Source organism: Adiantum capillus-veneris, chromosome 24 (genome assembly GCF_014529385.1).
Source record: "Adiantum capillus-veneris isolate H3 chromosome 24, ASM1452938v2, whole genome shotgun sequence".
Lineage (NCBI taxonomy): Eukaryota > Viridiplantae > Streptophyta > Polypodiopsida > Polypodiales > Pteridaceae > Adiantum > Adiantum capillus-veneris.
In genome coordinates, this window is record NC_140954.1 from 102271978 (window position 1) to 102289274 (window position 17297).

The following is a 17297-nucleotide window of genomic DNA, read 5'->3' on the forward strand; positions in this document are numbered from 1 at the left end:
AAATCTTCAAAAGACACCAACTCCATGTTGACATGCCAGTGGCAATCCTGACAAGACAACACATTCGCAAAGCATGCATTGGCACGCATTCTAATCCACAGTGGATTTTGAATAATAGTATACATTCACAGAGTTCACCTTGAGCATTCAAATGCAAACAATTGAACTAGTCATCTCACCCAATCCAGAACTCTTGATACACTAGAATCATCATCAAGTTATATTATCTGAACGGAACTCTTGACGCACTAGGACCACCATCTAGGCATCTTTCCATATGGAACTGTTGATACAATAGGGTCACCATCAAACCATCTCATGAAGTCATTCCTCTCAAATACTCAAACAATCATGCTTTTGAAAGAGTAAAAGTCTTTTCTAGGGAGAATACCATCAGCCACAGTATCTATGATTACTCTAAAAGTAAAACCATAAAACGTCCATTTTCAATCGGGTTGATCAGTCGAGCTCTACATAAAGAAGCTCCTCACATCTGTAGATTCCAAGACAATATCTTTTCCCATCAAAGACTATGTGTCAAGTCATCCTCCTCCATGCTGTCCAACAGATCGGTTCTCATGCTTGCATCCTTGGGTTATAGATTCGTCACTCTACAAATGGTTCCAGATATTGTTCATTATTCAGACTACTCTCATAGGGATGCAGTTTTTACTACAATTTATAGCATGCTCTAGCATCGCTAGTGCTGCATATCCTCTAGTAAGCTTGTCTTGGGTTTCACTCGCCATGGAAAAGCGAGTTGTGGTTGTTGTGAAGGTGACCCAAACGTACACATAAAGAGTCTTCCACCTCAACTTGGCCTTCGGCTAGCGTAAATATACCTCTACTCTCGATCTGTCGAGATGTATGGAATATCAAAACATTATTCCCCCCCAATGTTCACTATGAGGCTTCTCTGTATGCAAACTTATCCATAGTCTAGTGAGGGCATTGTAGTCCCTCCTATGACTCAAATAGCAAATTAATATCATCAGAGCATAGCATAACATGAACCAAGTCACGAGCTAGATCCATGAGGAAGGAAATGAATTAAAGAATGATTGTTCAACTTGAGGTCTACTTAAATAGGAAAATGTTTTTTAATCCTTAAGTTTGGCCATTTAATTTAAGGGAGTTAAGGGGTTTGTGTTATAAAGAAGTGAAGACAATAGAGAATATTATGATCCTTAAGTTTGGCCACTTAATTTAAGGGAGTTAAGGGGTTTATGTGTTATAAACAAGTGAAGACAGTAGAGAATATTATAAGACATTTTTCTTATGCTATCATCATCATAATATCAATAGACTTGAAATTTGAAATAAATGTATCTACATATTGTTGCTTTGAATATGGAGCAAGAAAATTAGCATCATAAACTACTTGTTGGAAAACTAATTTAATCATGAGATCGCATCTACACGGAATTCAAAGAACCAATTTTGCAAGAATCAACGTTTAAGGAGCTGATTCTGAGTAATTTGATTAGCATGCAACATCTTATAAAGTTAGTTTTAAATATTTTTATAATTTAAGCTCTTTAGGAGAAGATGAAATGATCTCACAATCTTTATCATTCAATGTATTTTATTTTATTTTACATGTTAAAGCAGATTACCTTTGCAGGCCATGGTTCTTAGCTTGGAACCTAACAAGCCCAAGACTACTGAATTTTCTCTAAGTACAACAAGTGATAAGGCACAAGCACTTGAATGTGTTGGTATGCTATCCCAATCTACATCTCTCAGTAATTTCCTTTTCCGTTGAGCGAACTTTTGAACAATACCAGTATGTTTTGCTAATTAATAATAGTTTCTAAAATATCCAACCATGTCTACTGATCCTTTTTTTTTAACCTTTACATAACTGTATGTATGAAAATGTTGTATGTGACACATAAATTGTTCTAGCTAGATTGAGAGACTCTGCTGGAGAAATTGCCGATCAAGTATCTTCTATGGTCTTTATTACAGCAACTACCTACATCAATTTCTCAAAGGTATATTTCATTTTGTTACAAAATTCTTAGCTTTTACAATTTCCTAACACTGACATCTTGTGACACGTTTTTGCCACCTAGAACAGAGATGCACTTGATCGCCGTGTTTATCTTGCACTCACAAACTCTCCCCCCAGAAAGCTGATCTATGCCAATCTCTAAGTCAGTGCAAGAATCCTCCTAACCACTCACTGATTCTAAAAGTGTTGCTTTTATCTCTCTATTTTTTCTTTCTAGAAACATTTCTCTCTCTTTTGAAAGAGCAGCTTTCTTTCTCTAACAACTGGGAACTGTTGTTTCTCATCTCGCAAAATTTTCTCGCTAGAATCTGATGATTGCCTTTCTCGTGAATTCTAGCATAGTTTCTCTCTCTGGAATCAAACTAATTTTCTTTTCCTACCTGGAAAAAGGAAAGAAAGGAAGATTTTAATAATGCCTTCCAGAGGCCGAACTTGGCCTATGAAACATGTCAATGTACAATGTACAATTGTGAGATCTCCTCTTTTGTCATCCCAAAAGACAGTGAAGCTGAACGACAAAACTCAATTGGAAGCTGAAACCAGTCTTGGAAAGGATCACTGAATAAAGCATACAACAACTGAAAGGGGTGATATAGTGTGATGTAATGTCGAGGAGGATGGAGCACTATCTCTATGGCCTCAAAATGCAAACTATATACGTTGAGATACAAGTACATGATGTGCATGGTCTATCTAGCTTAGTGGGGGTGTAAAAAGCATCAAAGAGGGTGGGGTAAAAAGCTCAATGAAGAGTATGCCTAGATCTTAGCAGAGCTGTGTCAAACTCATGTATCCCTGTGGTGTCGCGCTTCAACCTTTGTCATCTCTCTCATGTAATGCCTAGGTATCCAATGATTGGTGCTGTCTGACACAGCCCAATGCTCTCTCAGCCCAGCACACCTCTCTCTTGAGCGCTGCCTCTCTCTGGGGTCGCAAATTCTTTGCGTGCGAGTTCTAATTGCTTACAGAACCTTTAATCGCTAGCCCCCTTTAAATTTTCCCAGCTAAGGTCTGTGTTCGTTATCTTCTTATTTGCAGAGCAAGGCCCCTGCTCAAACCCTAAGCAAGGGGAGACAAATTTTACCATTCTTAAATAAAACATTGCCATCAATGATGAGAAAATCACAGCATTACAAGCAAAATTAAACATCAGTGAAGTACAACATCAATAAAGCAGCAAGACAGCATGCCAAAGAAGCATATGTATGAGCAGCCTAAGAGTCAACCAGCATAGAGGGAAGAGAATCTCCGAGCACTATAAGACCCCGAGCCTGCTAGATAGTCGACTTGCTAGACCTAGTGAACATGGGTAAGAATGAGTTGCTCGCAGCATCAAGGTTCCGTCAATCCTGCCAGCTCCCTCAAAGCCATCTCCATGGGAAGCTTATCTGCTTTAGAAGCTCAAAAAAGTGCACTCAACCTGCTAATCCGAGTCGACCTGCTAGACCACTACACCTGCTCGGCCTGCTCGACCATCTAGACTAAGTTGACTCATTGGACTCAGTCAACTAGCTGGACCAGCTGGACTTGGTCAACCAGCTAGACCCCTGGCCAAGCTAGCCCATCTTGGACTGGTCGAGCTAGCCTAACCACCTTGGATAAGCTTTGCCATTGGCTGGAATGAGCAATAGAGTGGAACTTCAGTTGAGTGTCCCACTGGGTGTGCCAAAAATGAGAGCACGTGTAGCAGAGAAACAATGTCATGCTCTGTATTGTGGGTGCTCCTCAGTGCAGTATGCAAGAAACCTCACTCAATAGCACAAAGTAGACAACTGAAATGAAACATAGAATAGAAACGTACGCAACAATAGCAAGACAAGATAGACTCCAAGCCTAATGTAAGTTTGACTACTCTCAATGTATCAGCTACAGACTCTTGACTAGCAGCGCACACAGCTCCAGACAAAGTGCTCTCAAGGACAATGGAGGTTGTCGAGGCTCAAACTGTGTAGGGAGAGTGCTATGTGAAAGACTAGACTCTAGACCAAAGACTCCTATCCGACGCATACCAAACTTACCATATATACAAAAGACAAATGACATCCAAAACTGCTACAAATATCTCTAACAACAACAGTTGCACATATCTGGACTGTGGTGGTGGTGGTGGTGGTAGGCTGGCCACGGTGTCCAATCAATCACCACTCCTCTTTGTCCCGCCAAGCGCTTGTAGTCCACTAGGCCAGCAACGCACCTCAGGTCCACTAGTCGAGTGTCCGCCCAAAAGCGAATCCAAGGACAACTGTAACTTCCTGTACAATGCAAGCGACACTGTAGCCTGCTACAGTGGCTAGGGTAGAAGGGTGCAAATGGTGCAAGGGGCTACCCCTTACAAGATGTCCCCTTGAGCATAAAGCTCCGCACGCACGATTGAACCGCAATAATATTAAAATGAGGTGCGGAATGTCTATTGTCAACACTATGTTGGCAAATGCTAGGTATAATGATTGGATAGACATAATTTTTCTATCCAAGAGTGTTACTTAAATTGAAAATTAACCTCAAAATCTACAATACAATGTTTTCTGGTGTCTTTGAAGTTGTTGAACACATGTGTGGTGCAATTTGAAAATTAAACTCAAAATCTACAATACAATATTTTCTGGTGTCTTTGAAGTTGTTGAGCACATTTGTGGTGCAATTTCAAGCTTACAAGTGAAACTTAAGCATCTTCCAAAGTGGAACATAAGGTGTCAATATAGACTTTTCTTTTTCGCAACATTGTCTTTTAAAGGATGATCTCTTCTGATAGCACTGAGTTTTTCACTCTGCAGTTTGCGGTTCAGGACAACAATCCTCTTGGAGAAACGGAGGGGTTTTTTGCAAATATTCTATCTGGAATCATGAATTTAATGAAGGCTGCAGTTCAAAGTGTTACAAACTTAGGAAAAGGGGTTTTTGGAGGCATATTTGGAGGCTTCTTTGCGCTTCTTCAAAGTAATTTTGGTGGGGCACTCTCTTTGTTCTCTCCAAAAAAAGGTGAAGTAGGAGATGCGTGCAGGTAACATGGTTAACCGATTGTCTTTTATAAGTACTTTTCCTTAGGCTTGTTGGGAACCTTCTCTAGTTGACAACTTGTTTCTTTGTAGCCTAAGCAAAGAGGTAATTGTAGGGAGCATTTTAATTTAAATAAACAACTTATTATTCTCTATCTTAATGCATTTGAATGTAGTGTTTGTTTCTTTCTTGTCCTCTCTCACTCTTTTGCTAGCTAAGGATCTTCCTTGCCATGTTGACTTCTTGACTTGTGAATCATCGAGCCATATGTGTTGTTACTAATCATGTTGGACTATAATCTCTCAAGTGCTATGGTCTTGAACACCATACTTCCCATGTTTACCTTCCATCTTGTAGCTACCATGTATTTCTTTGACTAGATCACACTACCGCATCGAAGATGTTCCCCTGCATATTTTGTGCCGACATTTTATGTTTCATATCATAGGCTCAGGCACTCGTGATCTTAAGGTGGATTTGTTGGATTGTGTGGGGACCCTCTCTAATTAAGATGTTACCTCTTCGTGATTGTTGGATTGTGTGCGGACCCTCTCTAGTTGAGGTCTTACCTCTTTGTGACATTTGTGATAAGATCGATCCAGGCGATGCTAGACACCCTGTTGTAGCGTCTTTAGGCATTCTAGTAGAGTGGGTTTCTCTCTTTGAGGCTTGCTCCAGCTCTCACTCTATTTCTAGTTAGTGCTCTCCCACTTCATTCAACTACACTTCCAAGTGGCCCACATATTGATTGATTGTGCCAATTTCAAGCATTTTCCAAGTTACATTTGGCACGATCCATGCTTACACACCCCCCCCGCCGCCGCCCCGGGTTGTGTTATTACAGATAGAGATTCCTGATGCAACCTCGTAATTGTTCACCCAAAGAAGGATAACTTGAGTTGACTTATAAGTTCACAAAGCTATCATGAAGCACAAGCATCTTGGCTCATGAGAGAGTCCAAGGAGACTTCAGCCTAGAGAGTAAGGCATAAGCAGAAAGGACGAAGACCATGGCATTGGGGTTGTGTTGTGCACCTATACAAAGCGCCCCAGCTAGCACATGCTTCCACACACAGAGAGGTAACATTTTCTTTTCTTCTTTCTTTCTTTTTTTGAACCACTCTGTATGAAACTGGTGATTGTAAGCATCAAATATGCCCCAAAAGTTTTCACAGATGAACTACTCAATTCTTTTTTGTCTTCTATGACCGTAACTAAAGACTCTTAAGAATTAAAACAATACTAAGTTCCATAAATTTTAGTCACCTAAGTGATTAATCATAATGTGTTTCCATGGATGATGGCTTTTTTGCTAACTAAGAGAGTTTGACAATATTTCATGCAATATTTGTTTATGGAAGAAATGCTATTCTCATTATATTTCGTCGTGTGGAAGACATTGTATTTTAGTTGAGGATCACTTAAGGGATACTCATATCAGTATTGTACTCAGTATCCTACACTTTGACATGTGCAGTGCTTGCGGTCCAGTGGAAGTACTCTGCATTGCTTCAAATTTTTGTTATGGAAGGATCGTTATAATTGTTGGAATGTTGATTGTGTTTCTTGGAGGTATGTGTGCTTTGTTTTAAACAGAAAAAAGATAAGCAAATGTAATGCATTTTACATTTGATCCGTATAGATATTTAATTAAGACGCACAACATAGCTTGAGTGCAAATAGCATTCAACATTAAATGTGTGGTTCTATGAAGGAACTTGATTTTCTTATATGTTTTCAATGGAAAGGATGTAGAAAGCTTTTGTTGATGTAAAAGAACGTTTCTCTTCTTCCAATGCTTTCAATTTTCCATGAGTGATCCTTGATGATAGGAAGACAAGGAGTTATTTTATTTATTTATACACTCACACACATGGGCATTAATTTAGCAACCTTAAATGGCTTTTCTTGTCAACTTACAGCCTTAGTGATGTGTGGATGTACAAAGCTTATATTCCAATGTCAAAAGTCTAAACCAAGTGAAGATAGTGGTGCTTTAGAAAGCAAGGAGGGAAACAATGCAGATGTAGATAACATGAATGCAAATGATACTTTATCCATTAGAAATGGGTTACCTCCATTTATGCAACCACAATGGCCACAAAGTTCAACTCAATATCCCATGATGTATGGGGGAGGTGCTTACACTTATTAAATCTAGGTAAATGGGTTGCAAATTTGCTATGTAAGAATGTGCTTCATATCATTCTTATGTTGCAATTTTGTATCTCTTGCTCCATGCCCTATGTAGGGCCATCAAAACTTAGTTCCTTGATACAAATTTCGCTCATGTTTATGAAAAAACTAGGATATGCTAGGTAATTATGATCTCTTTATAATCCACGGCATTTAACCTTCAAAGCCAACAATATAAAGCACATTAATGCTCAAGTGGCTTCCACACCAACACATGCACTCCTTTTGGAATGTATAGGGAACATCAATTGAAATCAAATAGATGGAAAGAGGGAAAACTTACTGAACCATGAATGCAAAATATGTTAACGTATTGCAATGAAGGGGGTTTTTCCTTCTCAATACAGACTAATAAGGCTACAATATCATTGTCTTCCCCCTTAACCTACAAAAGTGTCGCAACCAAACCTGTATAGAAGAAATCTACACCCATAAAGCTATCATATAGACAACATTATGATATACTACTAATATGCAAAATCATAAAATCTCTTCTTCGTTTTTGTGTGTTTTAACATAAGTTTCAATTTGATAAAGTAGTAATTCAAATGGCATGTGTTCAAGAACATTAAATGGCTCTCCACTTATGAATGCATGGGACCTGTCTTGCATTAGATGTGCTAGTTAAGGTATCACAAGTATGCTACATTATGATACAAGTTTCAATGTGCATGTCTATTGAATACAATCCCATTTTTTTATGGTTGTTAAAGAAATACTGAAAAAAAAGTATATTATATTGTTTTGATTGATGTAAGAGTTGGTGGTTCCCCTATTTTTGAGATGATAACTAAGAATTAGTTTTTTTCCTCATTTCTCTATTCAATTCTTCCTATAATTAATTTATTAGGACTTGTCAAGAGGTTTAGTGAAAGGTGTCTAGTTTTTTTAAAGCATTCAAACCCATTTATCCAAATAGAAATCAAACCTCCTCTATTACACTTGGTTCTTTAACATCAAGATTTATCTCACTTCTTTGTGATTGTATGCGGTATATGTTGCTTGATGCATTGATTTTTGAGTCTAGTAGAGGCTCCTTTTCTAAGGCACAATTTTTATTTTCTTGTGAAATTAAATACCAAAGATCAAGAAATCACATCATCATAGAGCTATCTAATGGTATCCAACAATTTATTCCACCTTAAATTGGTGAGCCTATTGTGGTTTTTATGTATGCCTTGTCATGATCCTTACTTTTTTAGAATTTATTGCTTTCACGTCAAAACCACTCAAAGGAAATTTTTGGATTGCCTACCATATATTTTACATGAAATCTTAAGAGACTCCCATTTGGACAATTGGATAACATTAGGTTCTCTTTCAAGAAAGAAAAAGCGCCTACATTGAGAACATGTCTAATAAAAAAGTGTTTAAATTTGAACAAAATCCAAAAAATGCAAGTTTTTTTTTCTTTGGCCCATGAAGGAATATGCAAGTGCCATATTACGTTAATAAAAAGTTCTCCTTGTCATGTACAACAAAGCTTACCTATTTGTCAACAATATGTAGCAAGGTTCTAGTCTTGCTCAATCTCTTTTATATCAAAAAACATGGCAAGGACAATAGATGTCAAACAAGAATCAAAGGCAAAAATGGTAGAAACATTGAGAGCTATGAGCACGGACAATATCAATTGCGCCTCTTAACAACATTCACGTGCAGGCACTTACTTTCAAAAATAATTAAAGAAATTGATAACCAACCATTTGCAAGTGGTGTTAATCCTAAAATCTAAAATTAACATTGCTATTCACAATTTTAAAAATACCAAGTTGTCCTTTTGATGAATGTATCTTCCTATTTCTCCCATCATTACCTCTAACCACATGTGTTGGTGCAAATTACCATTAGTAGAGCCATCAAAAGAAAAGAATAAGATAATACAGTGTTATATGCAATGGGGGTTAGTATTTGTTGAGGTTGAGTTCTTCTAGGGAGGGAAAGGTGTTCAACAAGCTTACTCACATGATTAGAAAATGTAAGGATGGATGTATCTCAAGTATGTTATTACTTACAACAATTGGTCACATTTTATTCAATCAACAATTGAAGGAAGCAATGCAAGGTGTATCAAAGAATTCTTTTTCACACACTCTCATCTATACTGGGTACAGATAGGTGTAATACTATTAGTAATAATGAGCAATAATAAAGTTTTTTTAGTATAGGCAATGGGTGAGGGTGAATAAATGAAATGAATCAGTTTAATGAGAAGTTAATAAAAAAGGAGTTGCTCTCTCTCTCTCTCTCTCTCTCTCTCTCTCTCTATATATATATATATATATATATATATATATATATATATATATATATATAAATAAAGTTGAGGTCTTCATCATGCACTCACTATAAAATTGATTGAGATTTTGGAAGGTACAGAGCATTGGGCCATCATCATGAACTATGATATCTTAGCATTGAGAGCCTTCAATTTCTATCAGCCTTACTTGGCTACTTCCATACAACTATGAACTATCACTAGTTTTCGAAGCGTTCTCTTGCTCAATCTTGTGCATTCAATCAAGCATCTAAAAGAGTATAGAAAACACCTTCCCACCATTTAATAAGCACAGAGTTGCTAGCATTGTCTTTTGAATGAGTTTCCAAGTGCGTGTCTTTATGATAGGATATCTTCACCTTTATGGAAGAGATAGCAAGCCAGAGCAATTGGTGAGAGTATATTAATGCTATGGATGATCAAACATTGAGTACTAATGATGACAAAGAGGCACTGGTGTATTCTTGCACGTGTTAAACCTTGAAAGACACCCTACGTGGAAAAATATTTATAGTAAAATGTAGAAACTATTAAGGAAAAAAATTTGGCTCGTAAACGTCAATGGTGGGAGTAGATGTTTTTCTTGCTATTTTAAAATAGTAAACCAAGAGATCATGGCATACTATAATATCAAAAATAAAAACAAATTGAGAAATGGTACATGAAAACATGTAAGTTGTCTTTCTCTCCCACAAGACAACTACGTGTAGCCATTCACTACAGTGTGGATGGCTATAGACAGTTGTCATATAAGAAGAGCTAGCATATTGGAGTGTTCTCAACGGGGTTTATATGATACAAGTTGATGGCTGCAAGCAGTTTTAAATATGGGAAACTCGAGCACGTGCACCAAGGCCACCCTCTACAAAGGCATGTGAGCCCACCCGGCCTCTAGAAACTTGACACTGTTCTTAGCCAATAGCTCAAGAGTCATACATCTTAGAGCCAAAAGCACCTAATATTGCCCATCTAGTTCCAATTATCGGTTCATGGCAAAGGTCACTGGATCCACGAAGCACCCGGACATGTTCTAGTCATAGTCCTTGGGGAACTATCCTATTAGGTACGATGGTGGGCTGCCATGTCCATGTCCATGTCCTTTTCACTCAAGAATTGGCCCAAGTACAAAGTGTGGTCAGTTCCATACCAGAGGATCCTAGAAGATGCCATCGACATTGCCATTACATAATATAATTGATGATGTCAATTCTTACGTATTGAATGCTTTCGGAGCTAGATGCATTTTTGGACCATTTAGCGTACTTGTGCACGCAAGCCTTGCCGGATCCCATCTTGTGTGATAGCTCATTCACGGACTTCGATGGTTGCCCATTGAATGACGTAGATGACAAGGAGGTTGTACTGCTAATTGCCATATAAATTTATGACAGGCAGCTTTTCTCTGTTGTTCTCAATCTTGGCTCATTAGCTTGATTGCAATCACAATTGGTTGTGTGTGTGCAAGATTAAAAGCGTATCAAGCAGAATCAATTTTTTGCCTCGAAAAAATTGCAACAATAATTTTGATTCTTTCTATGTATACTAGCCTATCCTTATACAATCCTTCCCTGCTCTTACATCACCTCCACCAATCCATAGAGATTTGATTACTTCTCTTGAGGTTGTTCCTAACAAGAATATTCTAACTTATGCCAACAATGTGTCTTACTCTATCAAAGGCGTAGGTAAAAATGTTTTTATTGCTACAAGTGACAACTCGTTCACGCTTGAGGATACCTTGTGTGGGCCTAGAATCAAGAACAATTGGCTGTTAATTTGGGCACTTGCAAAACTTGGTGTTCTTCTCAAGTTTGTGGATGAAAGATGTAAAGTGCATGATCTCCATTCTAGAGATACTAAAATGGTATGTGTGCTCTCTTTTGTGCTCGTTTGTCGGTTGTATTAGCTCAACACTTATAAGAGATATGTGGAACATTGAGCATGTGCAGTTTATTGCTCAAAAACTATTTCAAATGCAAAATTTTGGCTCCACATTTTGTTCATCTAGATTTTATTTATTTGATGTGTTTCCAAGAATCTAATATGGTCCCCCTCTTGAGGTGCCATTGAAACATATTTGTGAAGCCTATATTTCAGGCAAAATGCTATATTTTGTGTCTCCAAGCACATTACCTCACATAGTGATTGGCTCACTTCTCTTGAGGCAATCCCTAACGGGAATATTATAACTTGTGCCAACAATGAGTCTTACACCCCCCGTTAAAGGACTGAGTAAAATTGTGCTTATTGATGCAAGTGATAGCTCTTTATCAATTGATGTGTACTTGGGATCGAGAAGAACTTATTGTCATTTTTTACACTTGCAAAACCTTGTCTTGTTGTCAAGTTTGTGGATGAAAAATGTAACATGCATGATTTCATTTCAAGAGATACTTTAGTGGCATATGTTGCAATCTTTTCTGTCTTGTATAAGCTCAATGCTTACAAGAGATGCGTGGAAAATTAGGCATGTGCAGTTTTTGATCCAAAGACTATTTCATATGCATATCTTTGGCATGCATGTTTTGGTCATTTGAATATTGTTAATTTGTTGCATTTGCAAAAATCTAATATGGTCCTCTTGAAGGGCCATTGACACAAGTTTGTAAAGGCTCTTTTTTGGAAAAAAATGCAGCATTTGGAAGTTGCAGCTTGTACACAGTGATGTTTGTGGTCCTATGCAAAATTCATCTTTTGGAAGCCTTTGCTACTTTACTAATGATTATTCTAGGTTTTCATGGGTATATCCTCTGAAGGAAAGACCAAATGGTTCATGTGCTTCAACCAATTTGTGCTTATGGCCAAAAATGAATTTGGTTAATGTGGGCACCCTCCATTTAGATCAAGGGGAGAAAGACTTCAATGCGCTTTTTGGTATGTCATGGGTTAAAACAACAGTGAATCTCATATACCCTCAACAAAATGGTGTTGCTGAGAGGAAAAACATACCACTCATGGGGAGATGGCAATATGTATGGTCAAGACTCAAGCATTACTAGGTGCTTTTAGGTTGAGGCTATCATGTGTGCCACTTTATGTGTTTTTTAACGCATGTCTCACAAAAGAGTTATAGTATATGAATCCATATGAGGCTTGGCATGGCAAGAAGCCTTTTGGTGGTCACTTGTGTGTCTTTGGTTGGTTGGCTTATGCTCTGGTGCCTACGCACCAAAGCATAAAACTCAGACGCTAAGGTTGAAAGCTATATTTTTATTGATCATAGTGTTGAGGTTTATAGGTTGTATCATATGCACGAAAGTGTATCTTGACAGTTGTTATTTTTGTGAACAATGCATTAATGTGTGCCAAAGAGACTGCGACAAATTCACAAAATGTGTATGATAGATTGTTACTTTTATTCAATGGCGGGAGTAAAAATGTAATTCCTAATAAAGCACAAATTCAACTCATGCATGCTTGATTTGATGTTATAGAATATCCATTTTTCTATGGAGATGGGCAAGATGCACTTGATAAGGAGACTAGAGGTATGCCAAGATGGTTAGTGTAGACTTTACATGATATTAAATTGGGTGCACCTTTGTCTAGTCATACTCGTCTAGTTTTTAACATTGTTTTAATGCATCTAGATTGTTAATCTATGGCTTTGTCTACTCTATGTAATAAGGAAGATCCTTTGTCAGTTGATAAAATATAGAAATTTCAAAACATTGGTTGGTTGTTATGCAATCTATATATGATCGAATTATAAAAATGGCACTTGGTCTTCATGTAATTTGCCTGCTGACAAAAACACCAATGGTACTAACTGGGTTTTTGTCATGCGAGAAGAAAGGCATTAACTTTTATGAAACTTTTACTCCCACTCGTTGCATGACTAACATTTATAGCATGTGTGCATAAGCAACTCATAATGGTTATTATGTACATCAATTGGACATAAAAATTGTGTTTTTGAAGAGTAATTTGCATGACCTGTATGTATGGTAGTAGCTTTGTGTGTTTTTTTCAAAAAAAGAAAAAAATGAAGTTTGCATGCTATTGAAGGCTTTCTATGGTTTATAGCAAGCACCACTAGCTTGGCATGAGAAGGTACATGCTTACTTAGTTGCACACGGTGGTTTTCATAATAGTCCAACTACAAGCAATTTGTTTGTAAAGCATGCAAATTTTTTATCATTGTGCTGTACGTTGATGACATGCATATTGCTAACTATTGAATGCCTCTTTAAAATGATAGATTTTGGGCTTTTGCAGCATTACTTGGGCATTGAATTCAAGCACATTGATGGAGGTATTGCTTTGTATCAAACAATGTATATGGAGACATTGTTGCACAAATTTGACCTTGAGCCTATTGTTGTTCATGTGGGAATAGGGGTTTGAAGCTCAATCTTCATGATGCTAATTATGTTGATATCACTCTCCATTAACAAGTTGTTGGGTGCTTGATGCTACAAGGTTGGAAATTCAAATTTCAATCTCAAAAGTGAGTAGATTTATGCTCTAGGTCTATGCATTGGAAGCAGGCGAAGCAAACTTTTTGTTGTTTGGGTGGTACTTTGCACCTTGGTTTGTTTTATTATAATGAGGCAACCAAATTTACATGCCTTTTCAGACTCCAAGATGGTTGCTATGACACAAGAGTGTCCATTAATGGTCTTGTTTCATGATTGACAGTTCATGCATATCATGGTTGAGCAGGAAGTATTCTACAATGCCCACTTCCACTTCTGAGGTTTGAATACAAGGAAACTTTCATAGCTATAATTTGAGTCTTTGGCTCACATGTCTGCATTGGAAGCAGGCGAAGCAAACTTTTTGTTGTTTGGGTGGTACTTTGCACCTTGGTTTGTTTTATTCTAATGAGGCAACCAAATTTACATGCCTTTTCAGACTCCAAGATGGTTGCTATGACACAAGAGTGTCCATTAATGGTCTTGTTTCATGATTGACAGTTCATGCATATCATGGTTGAGCAGGAAGTATTCTACAATGCCCACTTCCACTTCTGAGGTTTGAATACAAGGAAACTTTCATAGCTATAATTTGAGTGTCTTTGGCTCACATGTCTTATAGTAGATTTGAGTGTACTATCTTCACTCACAATTATAGTGCTTTGGCGATCAAGCATTTCATGCTTGCACAAGCACATTGAGGCACAATATCAATGTTTCATGGAGACTCTTTGTCGGAGACCTCAGTCTGCTGACCTAGGTGCCTACGCAAGAACAACCCTAAAGATCTTTTCACTAAGGCTCGGTTGAGAAAGAAGTTTAAAGCTTTTGAAATCTTTGTGCTTTACTCCCCTTTGTGAATCGATCACTTAAGTGTGCCACTTTCCTTACACGAGTGCCCGCTTATGTTCGCCACATCTATCTAGGGGCGGTCTATTACCACATCAAGGTAGTGATTTATGTGAAACACACTTGGGACTATTGGGTCTTTTCACAAGGAGGATTTTCCTTTGGCTTGCATATAAGTCCATCATTCTAAGGCATTGACTTATCTTTATATTACACACTCAATTTACATTACTTCTTGTGTTGTATGCTCCAGAGCTCTTACTTTGGCTTGTCTTCTTATTCATTCTTGCAGTTGTATTCCAACACACTCTCAATCATGCCCGATGACCTGTAGTAAAATGAAATATGAAGTCACATGCATAAAAAATGGGGCGTTGGCCCATAAGTGGCCGCCTGGACAAAATTTTGATACTTCCCCCAACATGCCTAGAACCTGGAAAAACCTCTCAAGGCTGGGCACAGTTACAAAAAATCCCTCTCACTAGATCTAGATAAGAAACCCAAGAAATGATCGCTAAAAATCTAAGAAGTCTATGTATCACAACTCATAGGCAGCTGGAGAAAGGAAAATTTCCTGCTGGAATCAACAACATTGACTATGACAAGCCAAATATCATTTATTGCATTCCTTGTGTGGTATTCACGTTCCATTCACTCACATTGCAATGTTACTTTTGATGGCATTGTAATGTTAACATTTATCATCACAACACAGGTTTGCTTGGACGTGCAATAAATGTCTTGAAACATTTAGTTGATCGCACTCGATGAAACATGTGCACGATCTTCTCTATGTTATGCCAAATTGGAAACAACTCTTCATGACAAGGTTGTGATCAGATATCCTATGCCACAAATGATGGCCATGGACGCTACATAATTTTTTTATTGTGTTTTTGGATGGCTCATGAAGCATTAGAGGGAAGATTACTAGGCTCAACCTAAACAATCGTACAAGAATGTTATCCCAAACTTTGGGAGAATGAATTCAGTTGCCCTATGGAAAGAGGTTTCTACAGGGCATATGCAGACTTTACATGATAATTATTGGCCTACTATGACAGAAATAGTTACGCTGACATTACTTTGGCCGAAGTGCACTGACGAGGCACAGAAGCTCTCCATTACTTTGATTTGAATACAAAGAGAGGTCCATTCTTGAGGTGGGAAGACAAGGGCATTCTGCAAGTAGACACTTAAATTCATATTGATATTTTCTACCAAGATAGTCGGGTGCATACTGATACCTGCAACAACAAGCTACCTAAGGAGACTAAAACATTGGTCAGTGATAGAGATGGGATTGCCAGAAACAAACAAGGTAGACATGCTAAATTTTTCGTTTGCAAAGCCCCAAGTGCTTCATCTTCTTCAGGCAAACTCTCTTTCCATGTTGCGTCATCATCTTGGGGTTGGATCAACCCCCTAGTCTACGAGTCATGACCTTGTTTGTTGATCCGAATTCAGTCAGCCAGCAGGAAGTGTCCCTTTGATTGCGTTGATAGTAGGACATATAAATGTGGACAAACACAGACATGATGAGATTGTTAGTCAATACCTGTTGAACAAAAGGATGCTTGGAAATGCTTTAATTGACATATATGCCAATTTTGGTGCACCCACATGACGCGACGTGGGAGCTTTCAGAAATCTTTCACAAGCTTGTGGTCTCATGGCCTGCATTGTCGCATGAACTACCCCTGTTTTTATAAGCAGCTAACTCTTGGATTGCAAGATTGTAGGGCATGGTAGACAAAAGGACGACCAAGAACACCGACACTGTTTTCACATCTGCTGAAAAAGAGCCCAGGGCTTCCTGACCCTGCCCCTCTTCACTTCATGAAATTGAATCTGCGATGGAAACTCATCACCCATGCCACATCTTGCATGATGAACATATGCCTTTATCCTCAAAGGTCCAGGGCGAGCGGGGCCAGACAGTGATGTGTGAGCAGATTCCAGGCATCGAAAGCGACCTACTGGCAGATCCCGCGCAGTGAAAGGGATGTTGCAAATTATGTACGCTGATGTGCCTGCCAATGATCGGCTTCAAAAATTGTGATGTTGCAGATTACCCCTGCTGATGTGTCAGTTATCCAACGGCTTAAGTAAAAAAGTCCATGTTTTAACCACCAGTAGATGAACGGCCAGGTTGTGCAGCCTCCCTCCCCTGGACTTTGACGGCCGGGAATGGTCAATCATTGACCATTCCCGCTCTAAGGGCTCCAAGGGCTCCCCCATCGCTCCCGGCTCCCAGCCAGTCACCAAATGGGGTTGCCCTTAAAACAGGGAATGGTCAGTGCTGGACAATTCCCTACTCCATGAAAGCATAGATGAATTCTAGATGGTACAGTATTTCACATTTGCTAGAAAAGAGCCCAGGGCTTTCTGACCCTGCATGAAACTGAATCCACGATAGGAAACTCGTCACCCCTGCCACACCTTGCATAATGAACATATGCCTTTAGCATGAAAGCATAGATGACTATCAGATGGTGCATTCAAGTACGACAGTTGTACAGTAGCACATTAGCATGCTCCA

The 17297-nt window shown here is 38.4% G+C and overlaps 1 protein-coding gene across 10 annotated transcripts in view; it reads left to right on the forward strand.

The window, feature by feature from the left end:
* Positions 1 to 7567, forward strand: part of LOC147426866 (protein HAPLESS 2-like) — a 265821-nt gene extending 258254 nt beyond the window's left edge. For 4 of the 10 annotated variants that reach the window (XM_086498601.1, XM_086498605.1, XM_086498606.1 and 1 more), the window contains 5 exons: positions 1625 to 1718; positions 1909 to 1997; positions 4792 to 5018; positions 6492 to 6586; positions 6937 to 7563. In XM_086498601.1, coding sequence (XP_086354727.1) covers positions 1625 to 1718; positions 1909 to 1997; positions 4792 to 5018; positions 6492 to 6586; positions 6937 to 7169 — 738 coding nt within the window. In that variant the 3' untranslated portion in view covers positions 7170 to 7563. Of the gene's footprint in view, positions 1 to 1624; positions 1719 to 1908; positions 1998 to 4791; positions 5019 to 5858; positions 6460 to 6491; positions 6600 to 6936 lie in introns of those variants that run through there. The other 6 variants (XM_086498599.1, XM_086498600.1, XR_015186200.1 and 3 more) reach the window with 5 other exon arrangements.
* Positions 7568 to 17297: the final 9730 nt, after the last annotated feature.